This window comes from Pyxicephalus adspersus, chromosome Z (genome assembly GCF_032062135.1).
Source record: "Pyxicephalus adspersus chromosome Z, UCB_Pads_2.0, whole genome shotgun sequence".
Taxonomy (NCBI): domain Eukaryota; kingdom Metazoa; phylum Chordata; class Amphibia; order Anura; family Pyxicephalidae; genus Pyxicephalus; species Pyxicephalus adspersus.
In genome coordinates this window covers 86,700,750-86,721,643 of record NC_092871.1, presented here as the reverse complement: position 1 = coordinate 86,721,643, position 20,894 = coordinate 86,700,750, and the positions used below count along the sequence as shown (strand labels likewise).

The window sequence follows — 20,894 nt, the reverse complement described above, 5'->3', positions numbered from 1 at the left end:
AGTACCGGTGTGTCTGCTGATGGAGATCTGGGCTGGCCCCAGTTATGTTTGGATTATTATAAGTATTTATATAGCGCCAACATATTACACAATGCTGTACATTAAATAGGGGTTGCAGATGACAGACAGATACTGACACCAGAGGGGGAGAGGACCCTGACCTGAAGAGCTTACAATCTAGAAAAGATCAACTCTGCTTTCTGCAAAATAATATTTTCTAAGGATATTGTTGAACTTTTAAGGTCTGTTTTGTTAACCTTGCTGAACAATCTGCCCTCCTGACCCCTATTTACCCCCTTTATGTATGAGAAGGTTTCAGCCTTGCTGCGGGGTGGGGATGTATTTGTCAGCACGGTTTCTCTGTAGCTTCCATTGCAGATTATAGGAATGGGGCCAATTAGGAAAAAGAAATCGTCCACATTATCTACTTGGAATGGGATGACCAACAAGCTCATATTTAGCAAGGGGTCTAAACAGATTCTAATTACCCATAGGGCCAGGGTAAAAGGTGAGTTAAAGAGGCATCTCCAGATCTTCCAGTCAAAAAAAAAATATATGCATGTAGAGGGGTTAATTCCTTATTTTTAGATAGTGAGTGGAGCTATGCAAATATCTACTATATCACCTGAAATAACTGCATCCAAATTTACCAGCTGCATGCAGATACAACAGATGTCCACAGGGCGGCAGCAAAGGCATTGAAATGAATATATGATGGAAGGGAAATATTTTATATAAGCCATCAAGACCAAATCCAGCTATTAAAATGTTCCCTTGCCTCTCTCCATATTACTGGAGTAATACCCAGCACAGAGGTCAGTTGGCAGCAGAGCTTACACATAATGGTGATGGTTTTCAAGCCTAGTGATTCGCTGCCAGGCCTGAGCACTGCCCTGAATACCCCACCTCCACCCACATATGAAAGCAGCAGGTATTGTGGGGCAGCAGGAAATTGAATGCTGTGACAGTGAATATATCTGACCCAGGGGTGGCGATGAATGAATGAAGTGACAGGGCCTCTTTAATTAGTTCTGTATACTGCAGTGAATTTGTCAGATTATTCTTTAAATTTCCATCAATCCCCCCAGACAGGTTTGTGTTTGGTTGTCCCATAAAAGAGAGCGAAAAGGAAACTGAAATCATATTGAAGAATTATTTATATGTCCAATACAACAAATAAAATGATCAAATCCGGAATAACGACGTCTGGAATTATTATTCATCACTCAGAGCTGCTTTATCCAGCTTGTCCAGGATATTGCTGTACAGCGCCACCATCTGAGGAAACACGGAACAGACAAATATATTGTTACAGGTGTGTGAGGGTGTGATCACATGCCCCCACCTCCCCCCCCCCCCCCCCGGGTGTGATCACATGCCCCCACCTCCACCCTCCTCAACACCCCCACCCCATGTAACCCCCCCACCATATCCCTGTCTAACCACCATCAGACCATGCCCAGATAATTATTCTCACCCCATATCCACCTAATCCTCAGCTCCAGCTAAAATCTTAGAGTTCCACTTTAAAGCTGCCTGCCAGGTACACCAACCATGCAGTTACCCCACAGGAAGCAGCACACTGACTGGGTAACCGGTCACCGGTACTTACCTTGCTTTCATAGCTGCTTTTCAGAGATTCAAGGTGGTTGAGCAGACGCATGGCCAATGCAAACCAACGTCCGGCGTCTGGCAATCTCTTCAGACTGTACAGGAAAACCCCGGTGTTCCAGGCTCGGGTCATCAGCCACAAAATCTCAATTTCCGGATAGCCCTCCTGGACATAAGGAAACGTTACAGCTTTTTAAAACTCTAAGTTACATAGATTTATAACATTGCACATTTTCTGCATTCTCGTTTACAGCCAGCAGGGGGAGTCCTCAGAAATGGTTCCTCCCTAAATAAGGATTTAGTCAGACAGAGGATGCTGCAAAGCAAGCAGTCTGTGTGGGCCCTGCCCATAGGGCCGGCATCAGCTATATTTACACTAATTCTGTGTTTTCCTCTCCAACCTCTCAAGGAATTCCTTCCAGATCCACCAGCAGTATTTTTTAAGTTCTTCTTTAACATACTTACTGTATCCAGATGTCCTCTGACGAGTCACATGACACATGACCTCTGGATCTTCCATTGGTGGATTATCTGCAGGGCCAGAACATCAACCCTGCTTTCTGCATTATTAAGGAGTGCATGGCCCTTATAATAACAACCCTCCAAGGGCAGATCATTGATGTCCTGCAATTACAGTTTGCTCTCTGGGGTAAATTCCTCAGGGCTTCTTTCAGTGCAGAAGACTGAGGACATCTTGTGGTGGAGCAGAAATACTGCAGGGGAGACTTCTGTAGGGGAGGTAAGTATTGCAGCTTTAAGCATGTGTCCCTCTCAGCCTGTCATACTGTGGAATATTACAGAGACAATGATATCACACTGTATGGCTGCACTCACAGCGTTGGAGATGAAGGAAAGTGCCTCCTGGTAATAGCCCCAGGCCTCCTCCTGCTGGCAGTCCTCCAGCTCTGCAAGCCTCTCCGGTAAACTCAACTTCACCAGACTGTGCAGACACTTACTGCAAGCAAGAGGACAAAACACAGAACAAATAATTTCATATATACAGAATGTATCATCTATATACATACACACAGTGACTGGATGGACACGGTGGGGTATTATTGGGGTGTCATACGTCAACCTAGACACATCTGTGGGATCCTGCTTCTTATAGGACAGACAATGTAGGGTATTATTGGGGTATCATACCTCAGCCTAGACACATCTGGAAGTCCTGCTTCTTATAGGACCGATATTGTGGGGTATTATTGGGGTGTAATACCTCAGCCTAGACACATCCTAGACACATGGGGGGTCCTGCTTCTTATAGGACAGACAATGTGGGGTATTATTGGGGTGTCATCTCAGCCTAGACACATGGGGGGTCCTGCTTCTTATAGGACAGATATTGTGGGGTGTTATTGGGGTGTTATCTCAGCCTAGACACATGAGGGGTCCTGCTTCTTATAGGACAGACAATGTGGGGTAATATTGGGGTGTCATACCTCAGCCTAGACACATGGGGGGTCCTGCTTCTTATAGGACAGACAATATTGGGTATTATTGGGGTATCATGCCTCAGCCTAGACACATGGGGGGTCCTGCTTATTATGGGACAGACAATATTGGGTATTATCCTCAGCCTAGACACATGGGGGGTCCTGCTTATTATGGGACAGACAATATTGGGTATTATTGGGGTATCATGCCTCAGCCTAGACACATGGGGGGGTCCTGCTTATTATGGGACAGACAATGTGGGGTATTATTGGGGTGTCATACCTCAGCCTAGACACATCCTGGGGGGTCCTGCTTCCTATAGTACAGACTTTGTGAGATATTATTGCAGCATTATATCTCAGTCTGGACACATTGGGGAGGTCCTACTTCTCATAGGATATACCTTGTACAATGTGGGGTATTAGTGGGGTGTCAATACCTCAGCCTGGACACATCCGGGGGGTCCTGCTTCCTATGCAGCGATAATGCCCCATGAAGCGCCTTCTTGCAGATAGAGGGGTAATATGCTGGTGCCTCCATGGACAAGGCTTTGGGTGAAAATATTGCATTTTAATCAAATAATAAAATATTCATACAGCTGTTAGTAAATATCATTCTATGGACAGTGGGGGCTTAAACACTACATGCAATGTGTATCCAATCAGAGACTTGTATTATTATAATGATATCTTTATATAGCACTGACATATTCCGCAGCGCTGTACAGGGTCCATTATCTTGTCACTGATACTCCCTCCCTGGGGCTCACACCCCAATGTCCCCTCCAAAGTTATGTCATACAAACTCCATGCATATAATGTCCTGGTCAGTTCAGGACCCCAGTGCAGCCACTAATTCTGTTTTGTAGAAAGGTTTAGGACCCCTGCCAGGTTTTTATTTGTGTGCCTATCTGGGAAGATTTGACTATTTATTGGCAGAGACACAATAGGAAGGGTTTTTGGTTGGTTCCTCACATGCGATTGATTCCAGTATCTTGGCATCCAGGTTGGGCATCTCCCACACAGATTCCAACATATTCTCCAGCATTCCGTCGTTTAGCTTAGCTCGGATTTCAAACTCATAGAGCAACAGAAGGGTCTCTTTGGTATCATTGGGAAAGTCACCTGAGTGTAAAACAGACACAAATAATGGCGCATGGTAATAGATCATTATTGGTATCTTATGTTTAAAAACTGAAACAACTTTCTTTCAGTCTTTATACAGCAGGGCTCATGAGAAGGTAAGGGAAAGCTTGAGGAGCCATTCAGATGAGCTGCATGCCGATGTAATGACAAAAAAGCAAGCTTACAGGAGGAGAAAAAAGACTGAGCAGAAGGAACACCTCATGAATCAGCTGCTGTGCTTTTACTGACTAAGCAGGAGGCTGAGGGACACCACTGTATTCCTTATTAGAGGTGTAGTCCAGACTCTGCTGGTGGGGGTGTAGTACACAGGCGTCAACAGTCACTTCTCATCTAATTCTATTGGTTTTACTGTAAACTTCACTGATGTATAACTCTGTATGCTGCAGCTACAGAGGTCAGTGAAGGTTTGTATAAAAGCTCAACACTGCTTGTGTACAATCTCCAAATCCTGTCCACAGGTTCTCTGTATGGTGAATGTCTATTAAGATAAATGAAATGATAAATAAAAGGAGGTTTTACCTGCAGCCTTCAGATTATTCTGGATCTCCCGACATATATTAATGTTTTCCAATGATTGGACAAGGAGCTTCACCTACACAGAGAATGAAATCTGACCAATAACAGGTGTAAAACAATTCATGGATTATTAAATCATCTTCAAGTTGGTATACATTTATCAGGGGTTTGTCACCTGAAACATATTGTGATATAAAATACATGACACATATAGGGGAGTTCTACAGGAAATATGTCACTCTAACCCCTAACCTGCTCCGAGTGATCCACGGCGGTCCTTGCCAGTAGCAGATCCACGGCGGCCGCCATAAATAAACAAGAGCTCTGGGCCACCATCACTATCTTGTCACAAGGGCAGAACAATGAGATCTGAGAGAAAGAAATATCATGAAAGCCAGAATTCCCAACACTTCCCCGCCATTGTTGTCACAGGCGTACCTTATAGGAGAGAAGGAGGCAATCTCTCATTATGGATGGGGACTCCTGAGCACCAACAGCCACATTCCACGCTGTGAGTTTACAGAGAGATCAATATATTAGTAGTATTGGAAATCAATACCAATGTATTTTTATCACAGCTGTTCCATAGGGGTCACACATCAGGTCAGGCAAGATCAGGCCCATGTGAGAAGAGTGCAAGAAGGGACAAAGAAGGAGCATTCTATATAAATCCTGTTTATTAATAATAATAATTTTATTGCATGCAGGTAACAAGTTGTCCTCTGGCCCGTGGCCTCACTCACCAACTTTCCTTAACCATTGAGCTTCCTCCATTCGTTTCTCATGCAGCCCATCCCATGTCAGATTCTCCGTAAGCTTTTTGTAGGCTAAGGAAAGACAAATGTGCAGATATTACTAGAAAGTATTTTTATAACATTATGACTTGTGTATATACAGTCATCAAATATTTGATTGGCTGCTGAAAGCTGAACCCCAGTCAATTAGGAGGTATTAGAATCATAGTCAGGTTGTTGAATCTCTCTCCATTGGGAGGGTTTTAATTCTTTGGGTAGCACAGTGGCTCAGTGGTTACCAATCCGGCCTTTGCAGAGGTCCCAGGTTGGAATCTGGGCCAGGTCTCTAGCTGCATGGAGTTTGCAGGTTCTGGCCGTGTTTGTGTGTGTTTCCTCAGGGTACTCCAGTTCCTCCAACATTCCAAAAACATGCAGTAAGGTTAATTGGCTTCCCCCAAATTGGACTTAGGACTGTGGTAATGACATTTGGCTATGGTAGGGACATTAGATTGTGAGCCCCTTTGAGGGACAGCTAGTGACATGACGATGGACCTTGTACAGCGCTGCGTGTGTAATATGTCAGCGCTATATAAATGCTGGATGATAATAATAATTCTTGTCCATGTGACACCCAGACATGAAATGCAGGTGTCTGTCACTCCATGAACCATGAAAGGAGATCTAATGCCATAGATGGAGATAAGACCTTACAGAGACCCAAACCCTTCCCCAATACATTTAAAACAATATATCTTATCTGGCGTTGGGCTGAAAATGTACTCAGAATTTTTTTTTTTTATCTATGATGTGGCATTGATAATAGGCAAGATATAATTTATCATCACAGCAATTGTTTAACAATCCAACACGTTTCTAGTGGAGGACACTTCATCAGGGCTCAATGATGCTTCTGCAGAATACAACACAATTCCTGCTCTGCTCACTGGTATAGGAGAGTTGGACACTTTATACTGTATTCAAAAATAAAACTCAGGTTGTCCAGATCCCTCCAGGCCGGCACTGCCAAACCCACCCTAATGACTGTATTTGAATTGGTAAAGTGTGACTTTGGGCAGATTTTTATTTCAGTGATGGTCCCCTAACCCCCCCCCCCCCCCCCCCCCCCCCCCCGCCCTCCATGGGTTAGCTCTTCTTTTCACATTCCAGAGCTGTCCCTGACCCTTATTCACAATGCCCGGAGTCCCACCACTTACATGTCTTGTTACAATGAATGTACAGCTCATTGTCCCAATATTAATATTATTTTAATGAATGTATAGCTGATCATACCGATATTTAGGTAGGACATCAGATTCTCGCTATTTAGAACTCTGGGGAGAGAGAAAATATTAGAATTATTACATATTACCAGAACCAGATAAACCAACGACTTCTCTAGAGCTGCCCCGACTCTCTGGAATGGTCTTCCTCGTCCTATTCGGCTTGCTCCTACTTTCTGCTCATTACGAAAGAGCCTCAAAACCCATTTTTTCAAACTTGCCTACCCGTCTTCTTCTGCCTTTTGAAACCGTCACTACTTCCCACCACTACATATCTCACATCCTTTGTGTGTGAAATTCCCCCACCTACTAGATTGTAAGCTCTTCGGGGCAGGGTCCTCTCCTCTCGTATCACTGTCTGTATTCATCTGGCATTTGCAACCCCTATTTAATGTACACCGCTGCGTAATATGTTGGTGCTAAAAAATTCATGTTTATTATTAATAATAATAATAATAATAACCCTAGGACATAAAAACTGAGTAATTTTTTTGCAGTACAAAGTTTTATGTTCCAGGCCACAACCACACAGAATTTATGCTGCTGACTGGAGAATATTCAACAGAATCCGTGAGCAGATTGAACACAATGGAGTTATTTGTAGTGAGATAAAAATATGGGGGGTCTGTATATAGCATATAAAATATTCTCTGCTTCTATGAAGAAAAGTTACTGCTTTGTTTGATTGTTTTCAGAGAGCAACACCTGCAACAGAAACAATCAGCGGGATGACCCTGAGAGCTGAGCACAGAATGGCCATGAAGGCTGATAAGAGACCCTTTTATTTAGAACCAGTTTGAGAATCCAAGATGGCGGACAGTCATTTCTGTGCCTATAGTGCTGGACATGTGGTTTATCCACCCCACTAACGGTTTGTGAACTTTAAGCTTATATGGACTTCCTATTATACGTTATTAGACAATCTGCTTAATGACAATTAGATAACGGCTTAAGCCCTCCAATACAGGAGTGATTCTGTATGCCTATAAAGATTGATGGATTTCCTGGTTTTAGTTACAATCTCTGCGCTTTAACTGCTAAGCATTTGATTTTCCCTGTTCCAACAATCAATCTTCTTAATTAGGATCTACTGTCCCATCTCTGATGGTCCGTTTGGAGACCCCCTAAAAGAACCGAACAGTAGGTATCCCTTAGTCCTCATTAGAAGCCCCAAGTGACAACGCAGGAGCTTAATTGTGAGACTGGGCATTGGCCCCCTGGAAAGTGCCTGAACAAGAACCATTGTGGCAGGATCACCAGAGATTAATGAAAGCTTTGGATTTTAAAAAGATTGAAATGACTTTGACGTGGTAACAATAATATGAGTTTCTAGGGATCGGGTTACATCTATGTTATGTTTTTTCACTTGGAAGTTTGTACTTAGAGAATTGCTACACACGGCCTGAGATCAGTACAAGAAGCAGATTGGGAATGAAGGTAATACATACAGACATCATTTGTGTGGTGACGGGTGTCCCATGCTGCATATATACCTTGGACAGGGAAGGGGTAATGTGATAGATTGGCTAAATCACCTTTAGGTGGCTACTTGCATCTTACATTATTATTATTATTATTACTATTAATTTTATTAATAATAAAGAGGATTTATATAGCGCCAACATATTACGCAGCGCTGTACTAATAAATAGGGGTTGTAAATGACAGACAGATACAGACAGTGACACAGGAGGAGAGGACCCTGCCCCGCAGAGAGGGGAGATATGTAGAGGTGGGAAATAGTGACGGTTTCAAAAGACGGAGGAAAACGGGTAGGCAAGTTTAAAAAAAATGGATTTTAAGGGCTCTTTTAAATGAGCAGAAAGTAGGAGCAAGCCGAAATGGATGTGGAAGACCATTCCAGAGAGTCGGAGCAGGTCTAGAAAAATCTTGGAGCCGTGCGTGTGATGAGGTTATAACTGAGGAAGTCATTAGTAGGTCATTGGAGGAGCACAGATAGCGACTAGGGGAGTATTTTTAGACAAAGCACAGAAGCTTGAATTTGATCCTAAGATGAAATAAAAGCCAGTGAAAAGAACTGGAAGAAACAAAACAAAGACATTATTAGATAATAAAATGAGACACTGGACCTGGTTTTCTAAAAGTTCTCCTAGGCTGGAGAGGATATATTTTCATCAGTGAAGCTGGGCAATCCAGCAAATGGAATGGATTTTTTCAAAGCCATTTGCTATTTGTTAGCAAATGTTTTCAATCCTGGACCAGATCCATTCCAGGTTTACTGGATCCCCCAGCTTCACTGAAAAACTGTATCATCTCCAGCCTTGGAGAGCTTTAATAAAATCAGGCCCACTGAATAGGCCTGGTTCATGGATGAGTGTGATAGCCTGACTGATTTCCATGACTGTTGTGCTGTGCATTGCTCTACATGGTAAAGTAACACAGCAGTCCATGAAAGGGGCAGCATGGACTTCTTTATGTTTACCTCTGCACTGCAATGCATGGTATATGCGGCAGCATGCATTGTGTGCAGCAGGTCAGTCAGTAGTGTGTTTAGTGCCATACTCCTGTATTGCACTGTATACCTTTTGTCTTTGTCCTCAGGTCTTTCCTGGTGAAGTGTCAAGCGCATCAAACACCTAACAAGAAAATGGAAAAATAAATCACACTGCATAAAAAAGAAGTGATAATTGTTATTAATGCCACAGATATCACAATGTATTTTATGTGCATTCAGCTGGATCTCAGTGTGAGGAAAGGGGGGTGTCATAGGGGGTGTTAAGGTTTATATAGATGGTGGATCGAGACAATCGGTGATATGAAAATCTAGTGTCTAGTGTCAACGCAGGTAGGTGTCCCAGGACATGACCATTTAGCAATCCACTGTGCTGGATCCCCAGATGACCAACCACTAGCCTGGACTGTTGATGTCCCCACAGACAACTCCTGTCCCCTCCCTACTTCCCCATAAACAATAGAACAGTATAGCATCATCCATTACTATTGTCACCCAAAATGATATTATTGATAGTTTCGGGTGACAATGAGTTAGCGATTATACAAGGTTTTATTTGGGGTACAGCTGGGTAAACCCCAGGATGTACCATTATATAATGTCAGGACGCATTTATGCTATGTTAGAGAGATATAATATACAATCTAAGAGGTGAAAAGATAAAACTATGAGAAACAATGTCTCTGAGATTGTGTCAGTGCAGAGATTACCTGAGTGACATGAACACTTGCTGTATGTCCAGGGATTGCTCAATCACACATAGTAGAGCTTTCACAGCTACATTCTGCTGATTGTTCTGTTAATAGAGAAAATAATTTGTCATTTCCTGCACAATAATTATCTAATTGTGATGTTGTCACACTGGTGGGATAGAAGTTGAAGGATGGAACCATGGAGCTTCAAAAAGGGAGACACAACGTCACACCTGTCAGATTCTGAATCTTGTGCTGGTGGGTGATAACTGACTATGAAACACAGAGTGCTAACCACAGGTCTGGGAGAGAGGGATAGAACATGAACTGATCAAAGAACTGAAGGAAAGAAAAAAAGATGGCCATAAAAAGATTGAGGAGGCTGATCAAAGCCGGTTGAAGAAACAATGTTTAAAGTACAACCCCTGAAACATGGAAGCATGGCAGCACCCACAAATCTCCTAATTAAAATTCCCTGTACCCTCTTGTCTTCATTCATCCATCTTCCAGGATCACCAGCTACGTCATGGACTTGCAAGTTCAGAGGTGACACAATTATGTAAATCCCAATGTCTATGTAGTTGGCTGTGTTTACAAAGACTGAGGAAATGCTTACCTTCTGCTGCACCAGATTTATGAAACCATCCCAGTCTCAGCAAAGTCACTTACTATACAAGGATTACTTTTTATTAATAAAAAGAAGAAGCTTATATACAAGTGTTAGTATACCTTATGTTCTGAGATCAGAAAACAAATGTCATCCCATTATTGATTTTCTTACCTCCATTGCTATTTGTGCAGCCCGGCCGAGGAGGTCGGTGGCTGAATACTGATTGTTCAAAATTAAAGTCTCACCATCTTTCTGAGCTGCCATCTTCCCCATAGCAGAGACAACATTCAAAGCTGTAAAAATGATTCATGAAATCACAATAATCTTCCATGCAGTGGATAGGCTTATGATACTTCAATGTTTCTGTAAGGTAAGTGTACATCCAGACACACCAACTACCTCCTTACATATGTGAAAGGAGACAGTCTGACTGGTATTGGAAAAGAAAAGAGTAAACTGAATATTATAGATCACTTTAATTAGTAAGGTGATGTGAGTGAATGCCATCCCCTCACAATGAATGTTTTTTCAGGGTAATACAAACTCATCATAATATAGTTTCCACGATACCAACCTTGCCCTCACCTAACAAGGCCTCATCTTAGAACTACTTTATGGATATTTGTAATGGAAATCCTAGTACTTTTGTCATCTGCTGATTGTTTCCAGCACAATAGTTCTGGCTTTGCACACCTGGCTTATCTGCCCTCTTTACTAGACTTTATAGCGAGGCCTCAGCTCTAGATTCATGCCTTAAGCTACGTACACACGTCAGATTTTTATCGCCCGATAATCGGCATCGGCCAATTATCGGGCGAAAATCTACCGTGTGTACATCTGTCATTTGCAATCCCTATTTAATGTACAGCGCTGCGTAATATGTTGGCGCTATATAAATCCTGTTTATTAATAATAATAATAATAATAATACAATTCCTTGGAACGCACAAAGCAAAAGGAAGGAATTGTCTGTAGGTTGCAGGTTCTCTTTAAGACATTGCAGCATTATTATGTGAAATGAAATAAGGAACATTCCACATATCAGACTGTCTGATAAGAGCAGTGCTCAGGCTTGTTTCTTGCTGCCTGTGGAAGTCTGATAACACATAATGTAATAGCTCTGGAAAATTCTAGAGATATCATCTCCATGAGAAGTTCCAGCACTGACAAGAATTTCAGTGTGTGTGTCCCTGTCCTGACTCTGATCTCATGACATGACAGGGTGACAACCTACCGCAGCCAGAAGGAGCTCTGCTCATACTTTTTATCTTCATATGTCTCCACTCCAAAATTGTAACACAGAATAGATAGGTAAATGGCCTGCAAAGCAAATATTTCAATGGTTAGTCACAGGAAATTATGTGAGGCCTGAACTCTGCACTGCAGGGACAAAGGCAGCATTGTATGGAGTATGGATGACTTTCGGGAATGATGGAATCTGATCTCCAGATATATACAGTGCCAAGCCAACTGCCCGATACAAAGTCACTACATTGTGAAAAAGTCTCATTCATTCTTTGTAGCATCAGTGAATTTTCACCAGGGTACCTACCATACTGCAAGGAGGTCTCAAGTGGGGGGCAAGTCACACGGAATGGGGAATGCAAAGAACTGAAATTATATCAAGAACCTCTGATGCTATGTTGTAAGAATTGCTGTAATGGTTTAGGGTCCATTATTTTCTTTTTTTTTTTTAATACAAGTAAAAATCTCCTAGATTGTAAGCTTTTCTGGGCAGGGTCCTCTCCTCCTGTGTCACTGTCTGTATCTGTCTGTCATTTGCAACCCCTACTTAATGTACAGCACTGCACAATATGTTGGTGCTATACAAATCATAATCATCAATAATAATAACAATAATTTTATTATTATTATTATTATTATTATTATTATTAATAATAATAGTAATAATAATAGTAATAATAATAATAATAATAATATTAATAAATATATTGTGCCTTCTCTTTGAGGGCCAGCAGGTGGAGCTGTTTTCCTTGTTCCACATTTACTATTGTATCCTTGCAGATACAATGCTGAAAGAAGCAAGTTTACCCAATTAGAGCGCAGAATAATCACTTAGAAGAGAGCTCAGTATAAATTAGACAAAGGCAGCTGCAAAGCAAGGAGGAGTGTTTACTGTTTTCAGGTAAGCCATAGTGCTCACTCTATGCCATATATTGATAAATATCTAGAAATCTGATATAAAATGTTCTTGTTTCTAACCCCAATAAAATATAATAAATGCACTATAATACCCATTAATGATGGTAAGGAACATATAATAAATCAGATCAGATGTGACAGATTTCACCTTTTTTGGTTGTCTCTGCAGCATGTCTTTGCATCTCTGAATCCTTTCTGATGCTATGAGGAAATCTTTCTGAGCCACAGCCTGGGAAAATGCACATAAAGGTAAATATTCTTTTAGTTTTGACAGTTGCCATTAAAAACTTTTATTTACTTTATTCACACATTCCTGTTCTAAGGTGTTGCCTTAGTTCTTGTCAGCACGCCCGAACCATTGTCAGTGTTTTGTCTGACACACTTCACTGCAATGCATGGGGAGGAAGGTGTGCTACCTTAATATACATTACTTCACTGCAACAGACGGGGGTAAATGGGTCCTACAGCTGGAGCTAGATGGAGGCCCACTGAAGTCTCTGGAGGAAAAGAAGGGCCATGCATCTCTAACAACATCATTGTGCACCCTTGGGAGGTCAATTGTTGATTTGCAGCATTCATCCAGCAAATGTTTTATATAGCAGCTCACACAAAAGTGCTAGAAATGTGTCCATGTAACCCTTAAAGTTCACCTTGGATACCCAGCACTGGGACTAATAAGAATTGGTGGGTGGTAGTTGCCCCTTATTAGGGTGAATGGGCACCACAGGGACTTACAGCCTCCGCCTGATAGGTCAGGACTTTAAAGAGATCGCGCTCCACATGGTCTTTGTAGGAGTTCACATCGGTCTCCTGAGCACTCCTTTGAGTCAACATGGAATAAAGCTTTTCCAGATTCTAAAAAGAAAAGGATGGAAAAGCTGAACAAACAGAGACCAGCAGTCTTCTGACTGATCTGATATTTTATTAAACTTACAGTCATGGAAGTATCAAGAAATCCAGTGGCAAGTTCAGGCTTCCCAACATCGATCCAACCTTTTCCAGTGTTCATGGTCATCTAAGGAATAAAATGATCCTGAATATATTTCAAAAGGTGAATCATTCCAATATCATGCTATGAGACATATGGGACCACAGGACAGGGATCATGGGTGGGACTCCACCTAAAAGAAGGTAAAGGGGAGGCACAAAATAGAAGAAAGAGGCCAGCTATTGGCAGCAAAGAGCAAGAGAAAATTAAATCTGGAGGATGTAAAGTAGTTAGTTTTAATTGTTATGCTGACTACAGCACCTTATGGAGAAGAATGGCAACCCAGTAGGTGGGTCATCTGCCATCTGCTATCTTCCTGGTGTAAAGGTCTGCGGCTGCACTCCCCTTTCAAGTTCAATGCTGTAACTCTGTTCCTCCCAGGACATTTTTGGAACTCCACTGTAGGACTTGGGGCGTCATGTAAGCTGGAGATCATGGGAGGTCATCCAGAGAGCCAGCAATAAGGCAGAAAAGCCAGATAGTTTCTAGTTATGTGTACTAAATCTATAGAGGAGCATTGTTCGGATCTGAACTACAAACCATGCTCATCTCTATTACATAGGAGTTTGGGCATTTTGTAGTTTAATAAAGATTGAGATAACTCTGCTTGTATGTTTTTAGTTCAGCCTAAAGGAAGTGACAAATAATTATGGCAGGACCAACTCACAGCTACCACTAATAACTGGAAAGCGGCAATATATTACATTATTGTTACCTGTGCTGGATATAAATAATGGACAATAATGGAGTTGAATGCTTTCTTGGGGGAAGAATGAGGCAGGACCCCAGTGGGTGAACACTTTTGAGGAACAAGATGGAGCTCAGGTGGTAAACACTGTTGGGGAATGGGATGGAGCCCAAACATGTCAATATAGGAAAACACGTGTCATAAGGAGGTCCCCTACTGACCTGCTGGTGAAGGGCCTGGATGCAGTTGTGACCCCTGAGACCCCTATGGTGACCCCTGTTTCTATGCAACCTGGATGCAGCTTCAGTCATAAAATTACCAATACATGTTAGTAATCTGTAGTAAGAGTACCAACATGGATTATATTAGTACACATTACAGCTATTGAGGCATTGGTGTTTCAAATGGTGAGCTAAATATTAAATGTCGGTGGAGTGGCCTAGTTCCCACGTATGTGGACTTTGAATGTGATATCTGGTCTAACTAGACACAGGACTACTGTTTGAAAGTCAAAAGAAAGGTTTCTAATCCCGACATGTTTTGCCTCTTGGGCTTCCTCAGGGGTATTAAGGAGACCATAGGGATAATGTCCTGTTTGAAATGAGCCAGTAAGGAAACATTGAAGTATAGAAGAAAGGTCTGTCCAAAAGGTGTTGTAATGATAAATAAAGATTTTATTGATGATAAAAAAAGGGAGGAAGAACTATGGCACCGAACTCCACCATAAATAAAAAAAAATAAAAAAAGGTGTTCCCTTGAACACCCTTGAAAATGGGCCTAAAACCTGGTTGAATTTCACAGAATGGATCTGAAAATATAAAGACATGTTTTGTAAAATTTATAGTCAGATATCTGTTTTTTTTTTTTTTTGGAATGTGTAGTTTGCTCTTACCAGAACACTCATATGTAAGGCCACCTGTGATTGGTAAAACACCATTTGAAACACTAATTCCTCAATTGCTGTAATGTCTACTAATATAATCTGTGTTGGTACTTTTACTACAGATTACTAAAATGTATAAGTAATTAAATCAGGCAATTTATGTGAACATTATATTTTATCATTATCATTATCTCTATCTATCTCTATATTAAGAAGTTTTTCTTCTGTTCACACACAACACCCCTTCTGTCTCTCTCTCTCTCTCCTTTTCCTTACGAATCTATTTGGTATTTAGGGGGTGGCCTTTGATTCAGTTTGAAGTATGAGGGAATACCAAAACTAACCCCTACCTATTCACATGCAGCTTCGGTGATAAAATGTGTTTAAAACCTGGTTTAATTTCACAGAATCGTACTGAAAATTTGTTTCAATTTGAAAAAATGTTTTGTAACATGAATAGTCCGATATCTGTTTTTTTAATGTGTAGTTTGTTCTTACCAGAACATTCCTTTGTAAGGTCATCTCCGATTGGTCAGGGCCTTCACACCATGAAGCAAGAGTGCAGGACACATGACGCACTGAAATTTATAGAACCATATAATCAAGACGCTGCCAGACATTACATGATATATAATAGACACTTCATTATTGTTCCAGTCAAAAATCTAGCCATGAGTATATGGTTGAAATTGAACCCCCCACCTTTCCCTACCCCTTTCATCATATAGCAGAGCCCTGGCTGTACTTCCACTCACTCTTCTTTTGATTTCAATGCTGCAGGTATAATAGAAACCAGTGCTGGTGTTGTTTCTCGGCCCACATCTATCCTGTTGATAAATTGCAGTCTATGGTGACACCACCGCTACGAGTTTTGTAAATGATCAAGTACAGACAGAGTGGCATGGGACTTAGTTTCCTCTGTGCATAACATAAACTAAATGCTTCACTAAAATATTTTTTTACATCTCAGAGCTATTGCTTTCCTCCAGATATATGCAGCTACCTGTCTACATACATCCCAACATGGAATTTCTCAGGGTAGGTTTCCTGAGGGTGACAACGGACCATGCCTGTTAAATATGTCTGCAAACGGCCTCGCAAAATCTCTATTGGAAGCTTTGTGTGACAGGCTGACAGTGCAGGAGCACAATCAAAAGACAAGCACAGATTATTGTCACCCCATCATAGTATATGGACAGGGAACTCACCAGGGGTTATTGTATTAAAAGCTGCAGATTTAAAATGAGTCTATAAGATGTAATGATTTGGATTACATAAAGAACACCTTGAGTGTGATTCTGATCAGACTTACCTATAGCTCTCTCCATCTCATTGATGACGTCTTCAGCCATCTTTGTGATGCCCCAATTCCACAGGTTGATAGCTAACTCTTCCATCTACAAAGTAAAAGGATGACAATTTAAAGGAGGGATCTTACCACAAAGTGTGTCCTACCAATCATCATTCATATTTCTAACACGGAGGCAGATGCATGAACAGAGGGGTAACTACCAGAAGGGGGTAGGGGTGCCAGTCCCTGAACTTTGCCCTCTGTATGTGCTGGTGGTACTTTGTACTTTTTGCATTGGAATTAAAGGTTTGAATACTGGGCCCTGAGTCTAACCACTATTGCCTTTAGGCAATAAAACAATACCAAGGAGCAGCAGAGGAATGTCCCACTATGGCTCCCATTGGTCTGTAGAGGTCTGCAGATGTTTGGAGAGAAGGTGCAGGTTGTATTATCACCGTATATCCCCCAAGTATGGAGGACCAGACATAATGACTGGAAGCCATTAAGTTAAGGTTCCAAAGGCAATGGTTGACTTACCTCCCATTTGATGGTGCCTGCAGAGCCAATAGCATGATACTAATAATAGTTTTATCTGTAAGGCTGACATTCTTACCACCACTGTATGGGAGAAATTCTTCCCACTGACCCCCACTGTAAGATGGGATATCCTGAGGAGCATTCTGCCTATTAGCCCCCAATGTGAGGGGCAAACCTCCCACTAAAGCCCTATGTAAAAGGATTCAAAAAGACTGTTGGAGGGTGCTTCCTCTCAATCTATACTGACAACAAGTTCATCATGGGAGAAGCTTAGGGAAGTTTCCTAATAACCTGAACCATTTATTCCTGATTATTCTAATATAAAAGGGTTTTTTGCAGTGAGAATTTATTCCTCAATTCAAAACTGAATTGAGGAATAAAACTGGTTTCCTGAAGCTCACAAAGGCAAATATGAAAACACTTAATGTTCCCACCAATCCCGATTCAGATATATAATCCACATCTTGTACGTTTCGGTTCTCCAGATTGATCTCTTTGTTCCATATATTCAGCTCTTCGCTCTCACGTTTATCAGTTATAAAAATGTTGCTCAATCATTTCAATGGCGGTTAACGAGCGAGTGTTCTTCTCAGGCTGATATAAGTAGGTACTTTATAACATGCTAGGATGATAAACGGTACAGAGATGGCATCAAGACTATCATTCAGTGAAAGGAAAGAAGCATTGCAACTGAGCTGAAAGAATTCCAGATTCACTGAAATAAAAAGGAAATAACCAAGCATGCTTTATAATAGGTAGAGAAAAGCAAGTGAAGAAAAAGTCTCAGGAGGGATTTTTTCTTATTGTGTGATAGGATAGTAAGGATACTCTTAATTATTTCCTCACCTTATTTAAGTATAATTGAAGGGAAAGAATAGAGAAGTAGAGTAGGCTATTGTGGAAATCAAATATAAACATTTGGTAATCAGTTATATCATTGTCCTAATATTAACATAGAATTTCTGTTCTATAAGGTAGTCAAATCATAAACGTGGTCGTATACACAGAATACAGTGTTTACACTTTACAATTCATGAGCAAGTAAATGTGTATAAAGCTGCGTACACACTTCCAATTTTTATCGTTCAAAATGAACGACGAACGAACGACGAACTATCGATTGGGCAAAAATCGTTCATAAAAAAAGTAACCAACGACGCCCACGAGCGAGGAAAGTCGTTGGAAATGAACGACCGGACCGGCGGATCGGATTGGACGACGATCGTTGACCATCGTTCGTGTGTACGATCGTTCATTGATCGTCCATGGTCTGAGCATGCGTGATGAACGAACGTTCCTGCGGTGCACGTAACTTCCTGTATCGTTCAAACGATCGCATCTATTGTGTGTACAATATCTACGAACGATCGTGTCGTTATCTGTATGTACAGGATCGGTGCTATACGATCGTTCACAGATATCGTGCAGGATCGTTCATCGTTCGTTTACCAACGATAATAATTGGAAGTGTGTACGTAGCTTAAGTCTCACAAGCCGGACACGTTTCACCAATAAGGCTTCTTCAGGGGATTGTTGAGATCAGAGACATAAGAAATATATACCAAAAACTGACAGATACAAATGAAATAAGAATCAAAAAGTAAATACTTTCAAATTGAAATAAAAAAATAAATAAAAATAAAATCAAGATTCTTCAATTTAGTATCAAAAAACATTCAAAACCTACATAGGGATCAATCACATAAGTATTTAGTTACTTACATAGTGTAATCACTGTGCCTTAAAATCAAAGAGGGAGGAGGTACCGGGGAGATGATCCACACCTGAGTACCCCAAAAGGATTATTCTGAGAGTAGGAAGATAGTGATAAAAATCACTTATCTAATTGAGGTAATAAGAATAAAAAATAATTTTTTGAATAGAATATGTAATATGCTTACTTCTGAGGCTGTGAATAATTAAAAGTTTTCGGTGATGATAGTTATATTGGTCAATCGTGATATATAAGTTAGTATACTGATATGAATTGAAAAGCTTGACTACCTCATAGAACAGAAATTACATGTTAATATAATGACAACAAATATAACTGATTGATAAATGTTTATACTCTATTGCCGCAATAGCCTACTTCTCTATTCTTTCCCTTCAATTATAGAAAAAAGCAAAACTTCCTTCAAGATGTCTTCACAGCCAGCATCATTACACTCACCTCCTATGGGGTCAGGCTGCCAAGGACCCACCCCTGGGGTTGCTTCATCATCTCAGCCTGGGCTCACAATAATATTGCCAGCTTCAAGTGCGCTGCATTTGTATATTTACCGAACTCGCAGCAATGCCCAGCACATGCACCTTATCAAAGCACTAATATTAATATAGTAATTATTATTAGACGATATTTATATAGCGCCAACATAATATGCAGCGCTGTACAAAAAGTAGGGGGTGAAAATGACTGACAGAAAAATTCAGTGGCACAGGAGGAGGAATGGTGGGAAGTAGTAAGAGTTTAGCAGACAGAAGAAGACGGGTAGGTGCGAGTGAAGCATTTGGTTTTGAGATCTCTTTTAAATGAGCAGAAAGTAGGAGCAAGCCGAATAGGACAAGGAAGACCATTCCAGAGAGTGGGGGCAGCACTAGAAAAGTCTTGGAGCCGTGCGTGTGATGAGGTTATGAGTGAGGAAGTCATTAGTAGGTCATTGGAGGAGAGAAGACAGTGGCTAGGGGGTTATTTTTCTATCAGGGCAGAAGTGAGATAGGAGCTGTGGAGGGATTTGTGTATCGGGTAGGTAAGTGGGACAAGAACTGTGGAGGGATTTGTGTGTCAGGTAGGTAGGTGGGACAAGAACTGTGGAGGGATTTGTGTGTCAGGTAGGTAGGTGGAGGAGGAGCTGTGGAGGGATTTGTGTATCAGGTAAGTAAGTGGGACAAGAACTGAGGAGGGGTTTCGTGTATCAGGTAGGTAGGTGGGAAAAAAACTGAGGAGGGGTTTTGTGTATCAGGTAGGTAGGTGGGACAAGAACTGTTGAGGGATTTGTGTATCGGGTAGGTAGGTGGGACAAGAACTGAGGAGGGGTTTCGTGTATCAGGTAGGTAGGTGGGAAAAAAACTGAGGAGGGGTTTCGTGTATCAGGTAGGTAGGTGGGACAAGAACTGTTGAGGGATTTGTGTATCAAGTAGGTAGGTGGGGGAGGAGCTGTGGAGGGATGTGTGTATCAGGTAGGTAAGTGGGACAAGAACTGAGGAGGTATTTGATTGTTCATCTTTCTAAAACACGAACATCATTTCACTGTTAGTTACGTAGAAGTTGGGTTCATCCCACAAGCACAAGGAATGTGGCACGTCGCAGCATTGTACAAACCTGAGGAACAGGGGGACCCCGACTTCCATCCTCTTCTAAAGATTTCATTTCATTGTAAATATCATTTATGCGGTTGCTGACATCTGTAAGGCTGTGCTGTTGTAGGAGGGTTTTAATGGACTCTGGATTGATAAAATTTACAAAATTAAAACAAAAAATCAAAAGACCTGGAGCCTTATGGCCATCTAGCCAATAATTGTGAAAAAATAACTAAGTGTCATTTTGGTATAAAATCTATCTAGTGGGGGCAGTGTTATGATCTGGGGTACCAGTGGGGGCAGTGTTATGATCTGTGGTGTCTGTGGGGACAGTGTTATAAACTAGGGTACCTGGGAGGTGGGGGAACCTGTAGGGGCAGTGTTATGATCTGGGGTACCTATGGGGGAAGTGTTATAAATTGGACTGCCTGTGGTAGCAATTTTATGATCTTGGGTGTCTGTGGGGGCAGTGTTTTGATCTGGGGTACCTGTGGTGGCAGTGTTTTGATCTGGGGTGTCTGTGGGGGCACTGTTATGATCTGGGGT

General features: G+C 41.4%; 1 protein-coding gene across 1 annotated transcript; it reads right to left on the bottom strand.

The window, feature by feature from the left end:
* Positions 1 to 1,139: 1,139 nt before the first annotated feature.
* Positions 1,140 to 17,190, bottom strand: TEX11 (testis expressed 11). Its single transcript, XM_072431557.1, has 21 exons — positions 17,125 to 17,190; positions 16,533 to 16,617; positions 15,719 to 15,798; positions 13,596 to 13,676; positions 13,397 to 13,516; positions 12,810 to 12,890; positions 11,733 to 11,818; positions 10,906 to 10,928; positions 10,670 to 10,791; positions 9,907 to 9,992; positions 9,267 to 9,320; positions 6,734 to 6,774; positions 5,453 to 5,536; positions 5,148 to 5,218; positions 4,962 to 5,078; positions 4,713 to 4,785; positions 4,023 to 4,172; positions 3,488 to 3,596; positions 2,446 to 2,566; positions 1,613 to 1,777; positions 1,140 to 1,278 (listed from the first exon to the last, which is right to left on the bottom strand). The coding sequence occupies exons 1-21, from the start codon at positions 17,188 to 17,190 to the stop codon at positions 1,216 to 1,218; spliced, it is 1,878 nt and encodes a 625-aa protein (XP_072287658.1). The 3' UTR covers positions 1,140 to 1,215.
* Between the last annotated feature and the right edge of the window lie 3,704 nt (positions 17,191 to 20,894).

Excerpts from the sequence above, each read along its gene's own strand:
- TEX11 (XM_072431557.1), bottom strand. The coding sequence starts at position 17,190 with ATGCTCCTCAGGATATCCCATCTTACAGTGGGGGTCAGTGGGAAGAAT. Across the intron at positions 5,537-6,733 it reads GATGTCCTACCTAAATATCG|CCTACAAAAAGCTTACGGAG; the intron begins GTATGATCAGCT and ends GTCTTTCCTTAG. Across the intron at positions 4,173-4,712 it reads GAATAATCTGAAGGCTGCAG|GTGACTTTCCCAATGATACC; the intron begins GTAAAACCTCCT and ends TTTTACACTCAG.